General features: G+C 30.3%; 1 protein-coding gene across 1 annotated transcript; it reads left to right on the top strand.

The window, feature by feature from the left end:
- Positions 1 to 4615: 4615 nt before the first annotated feature.
- On the top strand, positions 4616 to 16151 carry LOC111717192 (transmembrane and TPR repeat-containing protein F38B6.6; the record flags this gene model as incomplete). Its single annotated transcript, XM_023492697.1, has 10 exons — positions 4616 to 4692; positions 5938 to 6008; positions 6446 to 6500; positions 7553 to 7621; positions 8006 to 8099; positions 10866 to 10938; positions 13608 to 13694; positions 14000 to 14090; positions 14769 to 14877; positions 16114 to 16151. Coding segments are annotated over exons 1-10 (764 nt in total), but the record flags the coding sequence as incomplete, so codon positions are not given.
- Positions 16152 to 16932: the final 781 nt, after the last annotated feature.

Genomic DNA, 16932 nt, shown 5'->3' with positions numbered 1-16932 from the left:
CGTCTTGTGTTTACATTAGCGCCCAGAGACAGTACACTGCAGTACAAAAGATGTGTACACTTCTGAAATAACTTTCCTTGCCTTACATCCTTGTGTTAAATCAAATATTTGAATTTGTAAATATATGAACAAAATTCAAATATTGTTTATTGTTAAATATCTACAACGTAATAATAATACAATTAAATATCAACAGTTTTTCTTTATATAAAACGGGGTCATAAAGAATCAGTCATATGGCCGACTGTATAAGCGTAATTTCAAGTGACCCTGCCCATACAAGGATGACAATGCCCGATTCATAATAATATCCTTTTCTTATTTAATTTATGTAAATTACAAGATCATNAAAGGAATTGAGTTTTTGCCACAAACTCTGATATTCTAATTTCAATATCGTTGCAACCCAATGTCGTAGACCTTTAATATTTCAAACTATGAATGCTATTAGATCAAATAATGTAAGTTTGAAATATTAAAGGTGTACATCATAAGGTTGTAAAGATATAAATTTTACAAAAACTGAATTTGTGACAAAGACTCATTTCCTTTAATGCAATATTTGATCAGACAAAAGTTTGGAGGGTATTGTTGTGAATCAGAATATATTTTATTTCTTTTCTTAATCTTTTAGTTTGGTTGAGTGCAATGCAATGCAATGTAGAATGTAGATTGCCTGAGGAAGGGAAATGTAATATTAAAAGAGCACCCCCATGGGGGGGGGGACACGCGAAGGGGGGCTGCCCCACCTCGTGCACCCCTGGTAAATTCGATATCAATGTTTTTGATTTTGAATACTGATTATTTTTAATTTCGGGTTCTTTAAAAGTGAATTGCGCATTTCTTTTCAGGGAAACAAAAAAAAATAAAAGTGATTTTTAATTCTTATTTTCGATTTGTAAAATGTAAGAAAAGAATATTTAATTTACGAGTTTAATTTTTATTTTTACAGGTGCCCTTGGCAAACTAGGCATAAGCAACAATAATCCTTCAATGTTTATTTAGATTTGCCTTAAATATGCACTTCTCCCTCCCCCCGTTTAGGGAAAAGGGGTGGGTGAACAATTTGAAAGGGTGATGGTTTAGTTTGGTTTGGATGTAAGATTAAGAAGAACCGGAGGACGGTATCCATTCATCCCATCCTCCAATACAGGGATATATATATCCAATACTTAACACACAATTATTTCTCCAAAATCTAATTGTCAAAAAAATCAAAAATTGTAAAAGATAATATTTATTATTAAATTGTTGAAAATAAATCCCCCTGGTCTGCACCCCTCCATCTTACAGCTGATATCTGGATCTAGTTCTGGGACAATAACAACACAGATTTTTCACGGATTTTTACAAGAAACCGGGTTTTCTCCTGTACACAGTGTACTGTAGAATTTACAGGAGAAAAATAAGTTGCGAAGTTTAGTGAATAAATATTTGATAATATTCTGTCAATGTCGTAATTTATAATTTTGTATTTATATAATATCTTAAACTTGTATCTTTCAACCAAAAAACATCGTATTTTTGTCTTTTTTAACAATTTCAAGGGTTTTAGACTATAACTTGGTTACCTACATATTATAAGCATAAATCAGTACAGTCTTACAATCAAGAAAAGTATTTCTTGTGTTTTTCAACTTTATATTTGATCAACAAAGGCATAACAGAATGAAAACAATATATAAACAATAATTGAAAAAATCATTTAAACTTTATTTTTTTAAGCTTGGTGTTGTGATGACATTTCCCTAACTTATTTGGAGGTGCGCCATGTTGTTTAAATATTTCCGTTTACAATTGGGTTTTTTGAGATTGTTCATTAACGAAAGTTCCCTGAAAACATGGTTCGGTCGAAAAAGAAAAAATCTTTCCATGAATCTAAAATGCAAGAGCTACTTTTTCCCAGGAGACAGACTTGACACAAAACTTTCTTAAAAAATCAGATTTAAAAAAAAAAGTTTTAAAGTTTAAGTTTGCTTTTATCCTGAGAGAAAAAAGGAAAAACGAATCAAGAATTATTCTAATAATACGTTCGTCTTTGGTCAGTTTTTTTGCATATATTTTCATTTCGGGGTTCAATTTGGAATGGATGATATTTTATTCTTATTTTCATTTTTATTTACCATACAGTATTTTTATATACAGTACAGTAATTTTATGTACAGTACAGTATTTGTATGTACAGTATAGTATTTTTATGTACAGTGCAGTATTTTTTTTACCATACAGTATTTTTATTACAGTATAGTATTTGTATGTACAGTACAGTATTTTTATACACAGTGCAGTATTTTTATACACAGTATTTTCATTACAGTACAGTATTTGTATGTACAGTATAGTATTTGTATGTACAGTATAGTATTTGTATGTACAGTACAGTATTTTTATTTACAGAACAGTAATTTTATGTACAGCACAGTATTTGTGTAATACAGTACAGTATTTCTATGTACCTTACAGTGATAAAAGTGATAATCTTCTATTTACTTTTAAGCATAAAAGTTCACCAAGGATTTAGATTTTTTCTTGTTAAAAGGGATGTATTACTAAAATGTTCAGAGCTAAAAACTTTAGAATTCTGGATACTAAAATCAATGCTTGATCTCCTTTTTTTATTAATCTCAAAATGTATTTAATCTTTAGTTTGAATCCAGAAAAGTGTATAATATTCGACCAATGAAGTGGCGTATCATGTATGTAGAATCCCGAACAGCCAATCAGGAGCCTTGAAGTTTGAAATTTTGCGCGCCATTTAATGAGAGAGCTCTAATTGGTTTGAATCTGGTATGGATATCCGAAAATAGAGAAAAAAGTGGATTCAGCAGGAAATTAAAAGTGTCCGCATTGGATATTCAGATTAAGTGATACGGAGGGGAAAATATCGTAATTAATGTAGGGTCATTGAATAGAATGGACTAGACTTGAGTTTGCTTCAATTTGTCGTAAAACTTACTTTTAATTAAAAATGTTTCAAAAAGTTATAATCATTAATGTAACCTAATACAAGGGAAAACTTTGCAAATAAATTTTGAAAGTTTAGAAACATGTTTTTAAAAAAATATCCAATTTTTATTTCAATGAATCAACTGTCGATGCAATTTAAAGAGACTGTACACTTTATTTAAAGAGACTGTACACTTTATTTATATCTTTAAAGAATCCCTAAAGGGAGTGTTCGCGGAAAAAAGGGAGTAAAAGTCGATGTCGGAGAAAATTGTTAAAAACGTTTTCTACCTTTTTCTCCGTATAGACGCAGCAAATAAAAGTAAAATTAGTAGATATTGACATCAAATTCAATCCGTCATCAACCTACACCCCCTTTATTTTTTGCGAACACTCCCTTTAACTTTATAAAATTGTTTTCTTATCCTTTAAATTCCTTTAATCTACATTATTTAATCACAAATTTAACATTTTAAACAAAATTTGTAATCTAAGTTGAAAATAGCAGTTTGGAAGTGTACTCGAGATTTTAATGAGCTAATTAGAGTCTTCAAACAGATTATTTAGTACCCTTGACAATTTGGCATTTTAACTTTCATGTCAAACTTGAAAATATTTGAAAATACTTTTATGGATTTATTCATTTAAATATTACACAATACACACGGTGGAATTAAACAAAACAAAGGGTTTGCACACTTTCATTAGAAAAAACCTATCATTGTGTTCCACACAGCGAATGCTCTGATAGAACTTATCGAAAAGATGAAATTCTGAATCTTTTCGATTCCACCAAGACAAAAGTTCTGTCAATTTTTTGCATTTTCACTTTACAGTAAAAGTAAGAAAACAATGGAATAGGATGACGACATTATAGCAATACTTAAGTGTATTTAATGTTTTTGCAATGCTGCGAATCATGTTGATTTTAATATTATAACTTGATTCTAAAAGTTGTCGTTATATTTCAAAGTTATCTGCTTATCACTGTACGTTAACGTTTTATTGAAGGTTTACTATTAAACTGGAAAATTCAGTTTTTAAGAACATTTTTGATGCACAACTTGTAACTGATAGTGTCCATATTTTTTTAGAAACACCTTATGAAAACAAACTGAAATTCAATCCGTTTTCACAGATATCACGCACCCCTGACCCTTTAGTAAAAGTAAATTCAACCTAAAGTCTGACCGCGTCAACCTTGTTGCACCGGCTAGTCCTATTGAGTGTCTGCTGTATTTACCCAATGTCCGGGGGGATATAGTACAAACATGGACCGGAAAGGTTGACCCGGCTCGGAAATTCAAGTGTACTACGGCGCCCCGTGATATGTTACAGTGTAACTGTCTATATATTGTTTTTGGTAATTTTAGAAAATAACTAAAAAAATGTTAAATTCATTCTTTCTTAAACATTTCACAGAGAAGATTGATTTTTGCTGGATTTTAGCACTGAGTCTGAAATAGACTTTGTTCAGATCCTAAATTGTAAAATTATATTTTATTTGTATTTAAAAAAGGTTAGATTTAAAAGTTTTAATAAAGATCAAAAAAATGAATAATTTTGGTTAATTCTATTTTTAAAAATATCCACCTATCTTGGATAAATTTGTAAATGCTTTTTCTATTTGTTTATCTTTTTCTTTTATTTCAATAAATCTTTAAGAAAAATGGTGGAACTGAAAATCCTTGGAGAAAAAAGAATTTTTATTCTTTCTCTAGTTCCTGTTCTTGTATACCTTAATAGTATTATTATTATTATTATTATTATTATTATTATTATTATTATTATTATTATTTAAGGGTTTAAGGTTGCTTTGTACCCCCCTTTTTCAGTAACAATTTTAGCCTTACACTATTAAAATCGAATTTTTTTCATCATTCTGCAATAAAGCATATCTTTTGATCTTATGTTGAAATTGGTGCATTTTCAAAAAAACAAAATTTCGACATTTTTATGCAAAAGTTTTCAAATTTGACCACGTGAGTTGCCTAAACAAAGGAATTGCCACAAACTCTGATTTTATAATTCCTATATCTTTGCAATCCAATGTCGTTGACGTTAGATGTTTCAAACTATGAATTAAATACCTAAGTTTTAAATATCAAGGGTTTATATTCTATTCCATCTGAGTCTAAAACTAAAGAATGCGCGAATTTTAAGTTCGAGGTTAAAAGTTCTGTAAAATAATGAATAGCTACTTAAATATTAAACTTTCTCAATTTAAAATTTGAATTTCCCGGGAAAATCTGAACCAATCAGAGAAAAGGATTTACGGAGAATATTACATAACCATCGCTAATCAGCTGTTATTGCGTAACTGAAAAAAAACATATTTCGAGTTACAACCGTTTTTTGGGTTTACATGCAAAAATTAATTTATCTAAAACGTGAAATTTCTTTAACAAGGTTTTCACTTTTAGATATATCGTAAAGTTGAATGCCGCTTTCTCAGCTGTATGATGATTGAATAATAGACAAATAGGGAAAATGCGGGATTTCAAGATTTTAACCTGTGTTTAAATTTTAACTTGTCGATTTCGGCGAGTTAAATATTTAACCACAGGGTTAAATATTTAACCTCACGGTTAAGGTTCAGGTTTAAATTAAGTCAGAAGTGGCATTTAATCATGAACTTAAAATTTAAGTCAAAACTTTTCGTTCTTTAGTTTTGGACTCAGGTTGCAAAGGTATGGAGATTAGAAAATTCGAGTTTGTGGCAAACACTCGATTTCTTTATTGGATACAAACAAGCAAACAAACATTTACATGGAAAACCCAAATTTTAAGCATTATAACGTCTTTTATTATTATTTATATATTTTTTTATTATCTATATAATAAAACAAGACATTCGTATATTTATATATGTTGCGTATAGCCGGCCAAACGGCCGGACCGAGTGGGCTGAAAATTTTTGTGGACACTCATTTAGTTTTTTTTAATTTCTTTTCTTTCCACGGACAACGCCGGGCCCTACAGCTAGTTATATATTAAAGGAGAATTTGTCCATGATGATATACCAGCAATTGTAAAGAACCCTGACGTAACCGGCTCATCAGGTTAGATTTTTGAATAATTTAAAGGAACTGTTTACGTTTTTTGGAATTAGAAACGTAATCACTCAAAGATACCTGAAGCATTGACCTTTTTTGTCTAAATGAGCAATTTTATCGTAAAAAACTGGGGTTCATTTAAATTTCGAAGATTTTGACATTTTATTCATTGGATTACTTTAGCTTAAAGAAGGGATACTATAATCGTTATGCTAATCTAATTTTCATTTAAGATATACGATTAAACATAGATAAAATCTACAAAATTTACAAGAAAACTAGATTTTTAAAAACTTTTGATTAAAGGTTCGATAATTACGCTATTCAGGGACGTTTTCGAGTTTAGATTTTTTTTTAACATTTTGATTTGAAAAAGTTAGGATATTATTTTAATAAAGGTGAACAATTCCTTTAAATGAGAATTTATAAATATTTATTTTCAGGTTTTATAAACCTTCTACAGTCCGATTACTGGGGGGATAATCTACAGGATTCAAGGGAGATGCAATTATAATTATTTAAAACTTGAAGGAAAGATTGCAATTTTAACATTTTGAATTTTACTTGAAATTTTGAATCCACATTGACATAGAACGAAGACTTTTCCCTGTTCAAGCGTAATTCTAAGTTTATACCCTTCATGCAAAGATGGCAATGCCGCAGTTCTCTTGAAACCTTTATCTTATCAATATTGTAGAAGATATTGTCATTTTTTCTAGGTTTAAAAGTGTTTATTTTTATATGTTTCCCTGTTGTAGAAACCACAATTGGAAAATTATAAATTTTATTAATTATCAATTAAAGATATTAATGTCTAATCATACTTGATCAGACTAAGCTGTAAACCCTATAAAGGCTGGCNTGGTCTTCCTTAAGGCCTTAGAGAATATGTATAGGGTTGAAATGCAAGTGCATATCCCAATTTTTGTAAGGCCAGCTGATTGAAATAAAAATTAAACCTATAACTTTCATAGTTTGGGTGCCAGGGAGGATTGAAAAAGATGCCAAAAAAAGGTTCAGAATACCATTGTTAACCGGGCATTGCCATCTTAACATGAAAGGTCACCAGAAATTACGCTTATACAGTCCCTTTAAAAGGTCTTGATGCAACTAAGTCAAAATCTAATAAAGGAATTGAGTCTTTGCCACAAACGTTGAGTTTTTAATCCCTTTATCTTTGCAAGTTTGAAATAACACAGGTTTACACCATTAGGTTACAAAGATATTGGGATTTGAAAATTTAATTTTGCTACAAAGACTCAAGTCCTTTAAAGATGATAGATGTTAGAACTTATTTATTTTGAATTTTAGGATCGTGGATTTAATTACTAGTTAATTTAATCATTCTTTGATATCCTGTGGTGGTCATACCCTGCTAGGATAACTTTAATAAAGGGCCCTTCAAGCATAATAGATCTTCAAATTTAACAAATTTTAAAGCCCCCACATGGGATTTCGAGATCAAGCGTTAAGATTACCGATACTCAACAAAAAAGCGCTGACCTTGTATAAGGTTGATCATTAAGAAAAGAAAAAAAATAATTGTTAAGATCTCATAAATCCTTCCGCCCACTCACCACCGCTACCTTCAGACTAACTGCTACCATTTTTGGTCTAAGGAAACTAAAGCAAATATTATAATTTTTATATTTTTGTTTTGTTACAGAAGATTTTACAAGAGCCATTAGTAAGAAAATTTGATATTTAACCGTAAAATTTAAACTTTCCAACAACATTAAAGTCATAAAATGAAGAAGATGTTTATTACATGACCTTTTAGGTTGGTTAAATCCTTAAGTCACTATAGAGAGAAGCAGCAGATTAAAATAAATAATTTTAAGCTAGAAAAATAAGAAAAAAACGATGTCATTCATCTTTGATTTGACATAATTTTAATGGGCACCGTAGTTAATCGAAGTCTTTAGTTTCTTTAAACTAACAATAAATCTTGTTTTGCCATTTTGAACCAAGAAATAAATATGAAATTATTTGGTTTGGTTTAGTCCTGTTTGGTATCACGTGATCAACATTCTTCTGCATTCCTTTGTTTCCTCTTTCCTCTACTTTATTCTAATTAAAAGGATACAGCTTAACAAGGTAAGTGTGTGTAGTAGGATAAAGATAAAACGAATAGAACCGTTTTTAACGGTTCTACGTCGTGTTTTAAAAACTTCGCGTCCAAGAAAATTAGGTAGTTGATCTTAAAAAGACGATGTTTTAATTTCAACAGGTAAAAATTATTCAAGTTTGATATGTTTTTTTTTTATAAAAGCTCTATGTACCGAATGCACCTATACATAAAATGGTACAATAAGGAGAATTTGATTTAAAAACTTTTTATTTCTTTGACAAACTCTAGTTTTTAGCGCGAAACCAACAACAAAATCGGGGAAAACAAAATTTAAGCATTTGAGCCATAATTGGCTGGTGGATATTCTAACTAAGACGACTGAGATTGATTGATTGATTGATTTAGGTTAGACTGGTTATACTCAAGTCTTTTGCTAAAAAATATTTAATTACTAAAATTATCAAAGGCTATGAACTGCAAAAAATATTATGAATCTTATGCAAAAATATGTCACATTGAAAAAATATAAAGTTACTTGCACCTGCAATATATTTTTGTGTACACAACCTGCCGCTATAGTTATAGTTATAGTTAGTTATATAGTTATAGTTATTATTGGAACAAAATATTCATGTCCAAATATCCTTTTTTTAAATTTAAAAATAGAAAAAACAAGTAAACAAATAAAATTCGAGAAGAAACCTCACCGAAGATTGGAGGAACTTCATGAAAGCAAGGTTGTATAATAAGGATAGCTACTCTCGATGCGGAAAATGAACGGAAAATGTCGTATCCTAGGATAGATAGATAAATACCTAATATGACGTCACTTGCCTTTATAATTAGTGACATCATATTGGGCAAGAATGTAATGCAAGGAAAATTAATTGCAGTATACATATTAAAACCAGTTCTCTCTGGGCGGAATTTGTAAACAAGAAAAGATGCCTCAGTGTTACTTTAGTATCCTAGGAGGTTAAAAGCATTGAATTTTGATAATTTTGATAATTCACATAATAGTTTCCTATGACCAGAATATTTCATTGATTATTTATGTGAAAGATGGATCCCATTTCAGGCTTCGATATCCGTCTTGTGTTTACATTACCGCCCAGAGACAGTACACTGCAGTACAAAATATGCGTACACTTCTGAAATAACTTTCCTTGCATTAAATCCTTGATATTGGGTATTTATCTATCCATCTTAGGAGACGTCATTTTCCGTACAATGGAGCGCATCGAGAGTAACTAACCATATTTTATAACCTTGTTAATTTAAATTGATATTAAGATATTATTATTGTTTTACCCATGAAGAAACTACACTAATTGAAACGTTTATAAAAATTGCAATTTGAATAATATTATGATTGGTCTCGTTATGAATAAAGTACTTCTAAAACGAACCTAAATCATGTTTAAAACTATAATTGGGATTTACAAATAGATATTCAAGGTGAGCAGACATTGTTCAGGACTTTTGAATATATTCTTATAAAAGCTGAACCACGGTAATTACAATAATTACAATAATTATAATAATTATAATAATTATAATAATTATAATAATTACGATAATTAAAACAGTTTATTGGAATAAGATTATGTATGTGAACTACTTTGGTTCAAGTTTCATCGAAATCAAACTTTGTTCTGAAAGTCTTCTTTGGATACTTGTACTCCCTTGGTGATGACAGCTACCAGGCGCCTAAGGATGGACTCAATCATTTTAATAGTGTCGCCATGTCACTGTCCCATTGTGCCATTAGAATACATCTTTGCAATCATCAAGCAGAGGTTAGACGAGGAGGAGATCACAAACCTCAACTTCCTGAAGCTTAACATCAAGAAGATATGGAGTGAACTTGACAGTGAAAAGTTGTTCTGAAGAAAAACACTCTCAGTACAGCTATATCTACGTCACAAGTGTCAATTCAATTTTATGTGCCAGACAAAGCAGTAAATAATAGTGATTGGTCAATAGTTTCTGCTGTCACCTATTGTACCTGATCATCTTAATAGGATTTCTTTTTATCATTAGAAACATTATGTTAAGTGCATTTAACCTGAAAAAGAACTTAAAGTAAAAGTATTTTGAAAAAAATAAAATTTGAAAGTCCAACAGTTTGATGGCTTTAAAAAAATTTAGACAGATGACAGTTCTGGACTTTGAAACTATTTAATGGATTGTAGACACAATTTCTATTAGACTGTAGATTATCTATATTATAAAACAATACATTACTATATATATAAATATATATAAATATGGTTGCCTATAGGGGCCGGGGGTGTTACAGGCTAAAAAAAATCGAAATGTTTTTTTCAACATTTTTTTTTGTTCCACGAGAAACGCCGGGCCCTTTAACAAGTTATTGATAAAAAATGTTTCAGTAATTGTTTTAGTTCAGGCTACTCTTTTTTTAATGACATGAAATAAAAAAAAAATGTTCTCACATATTAATATTTAAATTTGTCGAGTTAAAGTTGTGTTCTTATGTGCAGTCATTAGCTAAATATAAAATAAAAACATTAATATACAGGGTTACCTACAAAGAATGAGACCTCAGAGACGATTGTAAAGGATTCATATTGTCTGTTTCATATTATTCCCTGTAAACTTATTTATAACTTTGCCAAGTCAAAAAATAGGACATTGAAAGACTGAATTCAAAGCAGAAAGCTTAATTTAACCCTGAGATTGTCAACTTTAAGAGTTTTAGGTCGTCTTTACAGTCTCATTCTTTGTGGGTAACCCTATATATGAAAAATAATTCTTTTTTAAATCAGGAAACGTCTAGTTTGATTTCCCTTCTCTTCTCTCTTCATCCTATTCATACTGAAGCAGTTTCAGGAATAGTTGGTAAGCTTGAAATATTTAGGAAATCATACGGTGGTAAGCGATTTTATCAATACTAGGCTATTTAATGGCACTTTGCGCCTATAATCTATTTTAACGTTTAATTGTGGCTCTATCTGTGAACATCTTCTCTTTGTACATTATAAAACAATAAAAAAAATAGTTCGCTGATAAAATAATGTTTTTTCTTGGATTTTCAAAATCTTACATAAATAAACTTTTTTGTAGGCTATTTTTGAAATTTTGATAATTCATAACCTTCCCATGGGTCATGTGCGAACATTTTTATTAATAATTCCTTCTTTAAATGTGGCTAAACTTCCAAACATAAACAATATTTAACTCAAAAATATTTCGCTTTAGAAGTTTAGTAAGTGGCCAAAAAAAAAGAAAAAAATGAATGATAAATATTACAAATTTGCAAAGTTTTATTCATATAACGAGAATTTTATACTAGAACTCTTCCTACATTTTAGTTTTGCTTAATTTTCCTCATTGGAAGCTTGAAGAGGCTGTAAGCATAATTTTAAGTGACCTCTCAAGCAAAGATGGAATTATCCGATCCTCAACGATACCTTGAAACATTTATCTCATCAAAATGTTTTTAAAAAAAATTTCAAAGCTTTTTATGCTGATAATAAATTTATTCATTTTTGTTGTAGAAATACGCAAGTCATTTTTGTAAAGAAACACACAATCGAAAATAATCAGTTTTTTAATGATATATACATTACCGTTGTAAAATGCAAACGGGTAATGCCATCTTTGCATGGAAAGAAAGGTCTTATGCGAAATGGGAAAATAGTTTTGGGAAAATTTCGCATTTTCTCGCAATCCGTTCGTAGAATAAAGCAAAAGATTCTAGAATTTTTCGCGAAATTTCTCACAAAATTCCTCATAGTTTTTACTTCCTCTGGCAAAATAAATTTCCGCGAAATTTTTCGAAAAAATTTGCAAAATACGTAAGAAAAATTGCTCAATTTTTCAGGGAGAGCCCCTTTAAGTAATATAACATCCCACAAAATATATTGTCAGAGGCAGTGAGAGGTATATTTGTGAAAAGACGATAAAATATTTTTCCAGTTTTCTATTTTCAATATAAATACCATGGCTGAATGTAATACTAAACATTCTTTTGATAAAGAAATTGGCAAAAAGAGAGACAAGACATTATTGAAAATTCAATTCAATAAATAAAGCTAAAAATAAAAAAGGAGAAAATAAAAATTTTTTACTTCTTTTTTGAATTTTTCGGAACAGAATTGTTCGTTTTTGGTATTTGCTTTTGAGGTATACATGAGTATTTAGTGCACTATCCCTTTAAAGTATTTTATTTAACATTTAAAACCTATAGTTCCTTTTCAAGCAAACCAAGTCAGTTGAATGTGATGCATAAATGCAATATTTCGGAACATTTTTCTCTCACCCTTTTTATTTAGACAGAGAGAAATGCACAATTAGGGCTGGGCCTTTGCAGACTTTTTTATTCGTTCGTTCACCCCATAAAGGCTGGAGTTGAATTGATGTATACTCTACAACTTTGTGACCTCGTAGCTTCTTTAGTTTTGATTTTACTCACAAGTATGGTAAAAACAAATGTATCTGGTTACAAATCAGTACTATAGAATATTTTAATTTTTCGCGCATCTTTCTTTAGTTTAACGTGGTTAATCGAGTTTAACGTGGTTAATCGAGTTTAACGTGGTTAATCGAGTTTAACGTGGTTAATCGAGTTTAACATGGTTAATTGAGTTTAACGTGGTTAATTGAGTTTAACGTGGTTAATCGAGTTTAACGTGGTTAATCGAGTTTAACGTGGTTAATCGAATTTAAGGAGGTTAATCGAGTTAACAAAGTTAATCGAGTTTAACGTGGTTAATTGAGTTTAACGTGGTTAATTGAGTTTAACGTGGTTAATTGAGTTTAATGTGGTTAATTGAGTTTAACTGATCTAACGATTCAGATTATTGATTCAGATTGGTCATTTTTTTTCGTGTCTTAATTTTAAAAAATTTCCGAACAGAATGATGGCCAGGCCTAAGCACAATGTGAGAATGGGAGCAGAACTGCAAAACTGCATTTTATTTTAATAAACACAAACTTTTTTCATCTAACTTGTTATCCACGGTTTATTGAAAGGGTCAAATATGGAAATATTTTGAAAAATGCACAAATTTTACTAACAATGATCTTTTTGCGCCTGCTTTACGTTAAAATAAGGTAAACTGCACCTAACATCAAAATCTTATATGTTTTTAATCATAACTTATACACTTTTTGAAGCGTCATTTGCTTTTCTCCTACTGGTCATAAATTTGACCAATTATCATTTAGTCTAGTTCAGTGGGACTTTACTGGTGGCTACAACAAAGAAAATAATATTTTTTCTATTAACATGTTTATGTTTAGGACGAGCAGATCTATTAACATGTTTATGTTTAGGACGAGTAGATCTATTAACATGTTTATGTTTAGGACGAGCAGATCTATTAACATGTTTATGTGTAGGACGAGCAGATCTATTAACATTTTTATGTTTAGGACATCAGATCTATTAACATGTTTATGTTTAGGACGAGCGGATCTATTAACATGTTTATGTGTAGGACGAGCAGATCTATTAACATGTTTATGTTTAGGACGAGCAGATCTATTAACATGTTTATGTTTAGGACGAGCGGATCTATTAACATGTCTGTTTATGCTTGTATCCTTCTATCTATCAACTAGCCATCCAAACACCGTTAAGAAGGAATTAGGTAAATCTTCTTACTTATAAGAATTGTTCTCAAAAAACAAAAATAGCAAGAATCAATAAGTTATGAACATAAATAAGTTGATTTGATTTTATAAATTTGATTGCTTGATGATACCACAATGATATAAAACGTGTAAACTCACATTTTTCAAGATGATTTAATATATTTACTGTTGCTCTGAAAGTCAGCATTTTTAAATAATCATTCTCAAAATTTCACGATTTTTTTCACTTAAACTGTTTTTTCCTCAATATATAAATATAACCTAAAAATTATGCTGATATTCCTAAATATGATTATTCTAGGAAGTCACTTGTGTGTGGTCCTGGGTCTAATGAGTAAAGAGATAGGACTTACCGTACTAATTATTAATATCCTCTTTATCCTCTTAACCAGGTTAATTAGCATATTCATTCATATATCTATTCATTCTTTCATATATCTATTCATCCTTCATTTATTCTTCCTTTCATCCTATCATACTTTCATTCACCTATAATTCTATTCATCTTTTCATCTATTTATGTATATATATTCATATATATTCATTTTTTCATTTATTCTTTCTTTCATTTATTCATCCTTTAATTCATTTATAATTATATTTATCCTTTCATTTATTCATATATCTATTCATTCTTTCAGTCATCAATATGTTCTAGATTGAAAACCCCTCGGTGCGCCTAAGGATTATACAAGATGAATAGCGCTAGACCTCTTAAATTACGTTCCAAGCCCCAATTGATGAATGCATTCAACTATTTATCTATTCGTCTATTCATTATTTATTCGTTAGAGGAACTGGCGTATAATTAATTTATTTCTCTATTTCTCTATATATTCATTCTTTCATGTTTTCATCCTCCTACTCCTACTCTATACTCCTACTCCTACTCCTACTCCTACTCCTACTCCTACTCCTACTCCTACTCCTACTCCTACTTCTACTCCTACTCCTACTCCTACTCCTACTCATACTACTACTCCTACTCCTACTCCTACTCTATACTTGTACTCCTACTTCTACTCTATACTTCTACTTCTACTCCTACTCCTACTCCTACGTTGTCCTAGGACTGATAGGGTTGACTGGAGAAGGTTTGTCTCCAGTATATGTCTCCTGGTTCTACTAACAACTGCAAGGATTGCGTATAATAAAACTCAGCCATCATTCATAGATCAGGTAGTATCATCTTCTCCTTTTTTTTATTTAACAGGCTTTGACCGAATGCCTAAAAAAAAGATTTAAAATGTTGCGCGAAGCGTCAAAATTTGTTTCTTCAACTCAAAGACAAATGTTCTGTTTGTGCATTGTCTTTAAGCGACTCCAATAATCTAACTATTTTTTTATTTTCCAAAATTGAAGCAAATGCTAAATTTTTTCTCGAAGGGACTCACCAAACAATTCATAAATCGTTTTTTACTTTTCCTAATCTTCTGTCAGAGTAAAGAAAATGTATTATGTAATACAAAATATTTGTATGCAATTTTAAAACGTGACAAAAATCTTGCCACTTAAAGGCAGTATTCGCGAAAAATTAAAGGGGGTATAGGCTTAATGCGATAAAAAATCGCTTTTGATTGCCACTAATCTTACTTCTATCTGTTGCGTCTATAAGGAGAAAATTGTTAAAGACGTCTCATACCGAATAACTTAGCGTCCATACAAATTCAGAAAAATGCAACATACAACTTAGACCGTAAAAAATCAATTTAATTTCAAACAAATCATTCAGATATTACAACCTATAGTCATCGATTATCTTTCGTCACATTTGTATATAGTTTATTTTTTATAATATTTTATTTTTTTAGAGAACATTTTAACGGATTTCGAAAAATGTGAGTGGTGCGCGGCATTCTTAGATAATTGCGCAAGCAACAAGAGAAATAATCAAATTCAAAACAAATTAAATAAACTTAAAAAATATTATTATCTATAAACTATATACAAATGTGGCGAAAGATAATCGATGACTATAGGTTGTAATATCTGAATGATTTGTTTGAAATTGAATTGATTTTTTACGGTCTAAGTTGTCTGTTGCAATTTTCTGAATTTGTATGGGCGCTAAGTTATTCGGTCTTTAACAATTTTCTCCTTTTAGACGCAACAGATAGAAGTAAGATTAGTAGCAATCAAAAGCGTTTTTTATCGCATTAAGCCTATACCCCCTTTTATTTTTCGCGAACACTCCCTTTAAAGCGTGAAAAGTTTTAAAAAAAACCTCTCATTTCTTACGTTAATTAGTCATTTACAAACAAAATTCAAGATTTTTACATTTTTATATGAAACAAGAATAGATAGAACAGTTTAACTGGTTAAATTGTTAAAAAAATAGTTAGTTTGAAAACCTTCATTTTTGGGACAACCTGCAATAATTATGAAAAAGAACAATTTATAAAAAAAATGTTTTAGGATAATCCTGCCAGCCATGACAAGAACTTCTTAACCAGGTTAGTTTGTTATGAACATATTACGAGGACCACGGGCAGCCGTAGTACATTTGAATTTCCGTGCCGGGTCAATCTTTCCGGTCCCAGTTTATACTGTATTGCCCGGACGCAGACACTCAATAGGACTAGCCGGTGTAACAAGGTTGACGCAGTCAGACTCTGGGTTGAATTTACTTTAACTAAAGGGTCAGAGGTGCGTGGGACCCTTCTGAAAGTTTTGTTAGGAATGTTTGTGCATATACATTGTGTGGGCCACGTGTTGATATAAATGTTTTTGAAACACAATGAAAGGCACATTTTAAGAAAATATTTACGAGGCTCGCTTTGAAAGATAATATTTGTGAGGCATGTTTTGATGAACAAGTTCTGTTAGGCACATTTAAAGAGAAAGTTTTGTGAGTCACATTTAATATATAAACTTTGTGAGACACGCTTTGATGAATAAGTTTTGTTGGGAAGTCTTAAAAGACATGTGTAATAAGTAAATTTTGTGATGTAATCTGTATGAGGAACGTTTGTTTGGTAGATTTTGAAAGGTATTAGTTGAAAGATAAGTTTTATGTGGAATGTTTTGTCAGGGTGTTTTGATTTAAAAATTGATAATTAATTAAACTTATTTTAAAATTTGATTATATTTATTAATCATATTTATTCGACTTCAAAGTATGATCAATCCAAATTATACATACGAAAGTCTAGACACTGAACCCGCCTAACCAGAAAAGGTTATTTATATTATATTTGTTCTTGTACTGCAGGTTGAGAGCCTATATCTATCTGG

Source organism: Eurytemora carolleeae, unplaced genomic scaffold (assembly GCF_000591075.1).
Source record: "Eurytemora carolleeae unplaced genomic scaffold, Eaff_2.0 scaffold2418, whole genome shotgun sequence".
In the NCBI taxonomy this organism is placed as follows: Eukaryota; Metazoa; Arthropoda; class Copepoda; order Calanoida; family Temoridae; genus Eurytemora; species Eurytemora carolleeae.
This window is presented reverse-complemented; position numbering and strand designations above follow the sequence as displayed.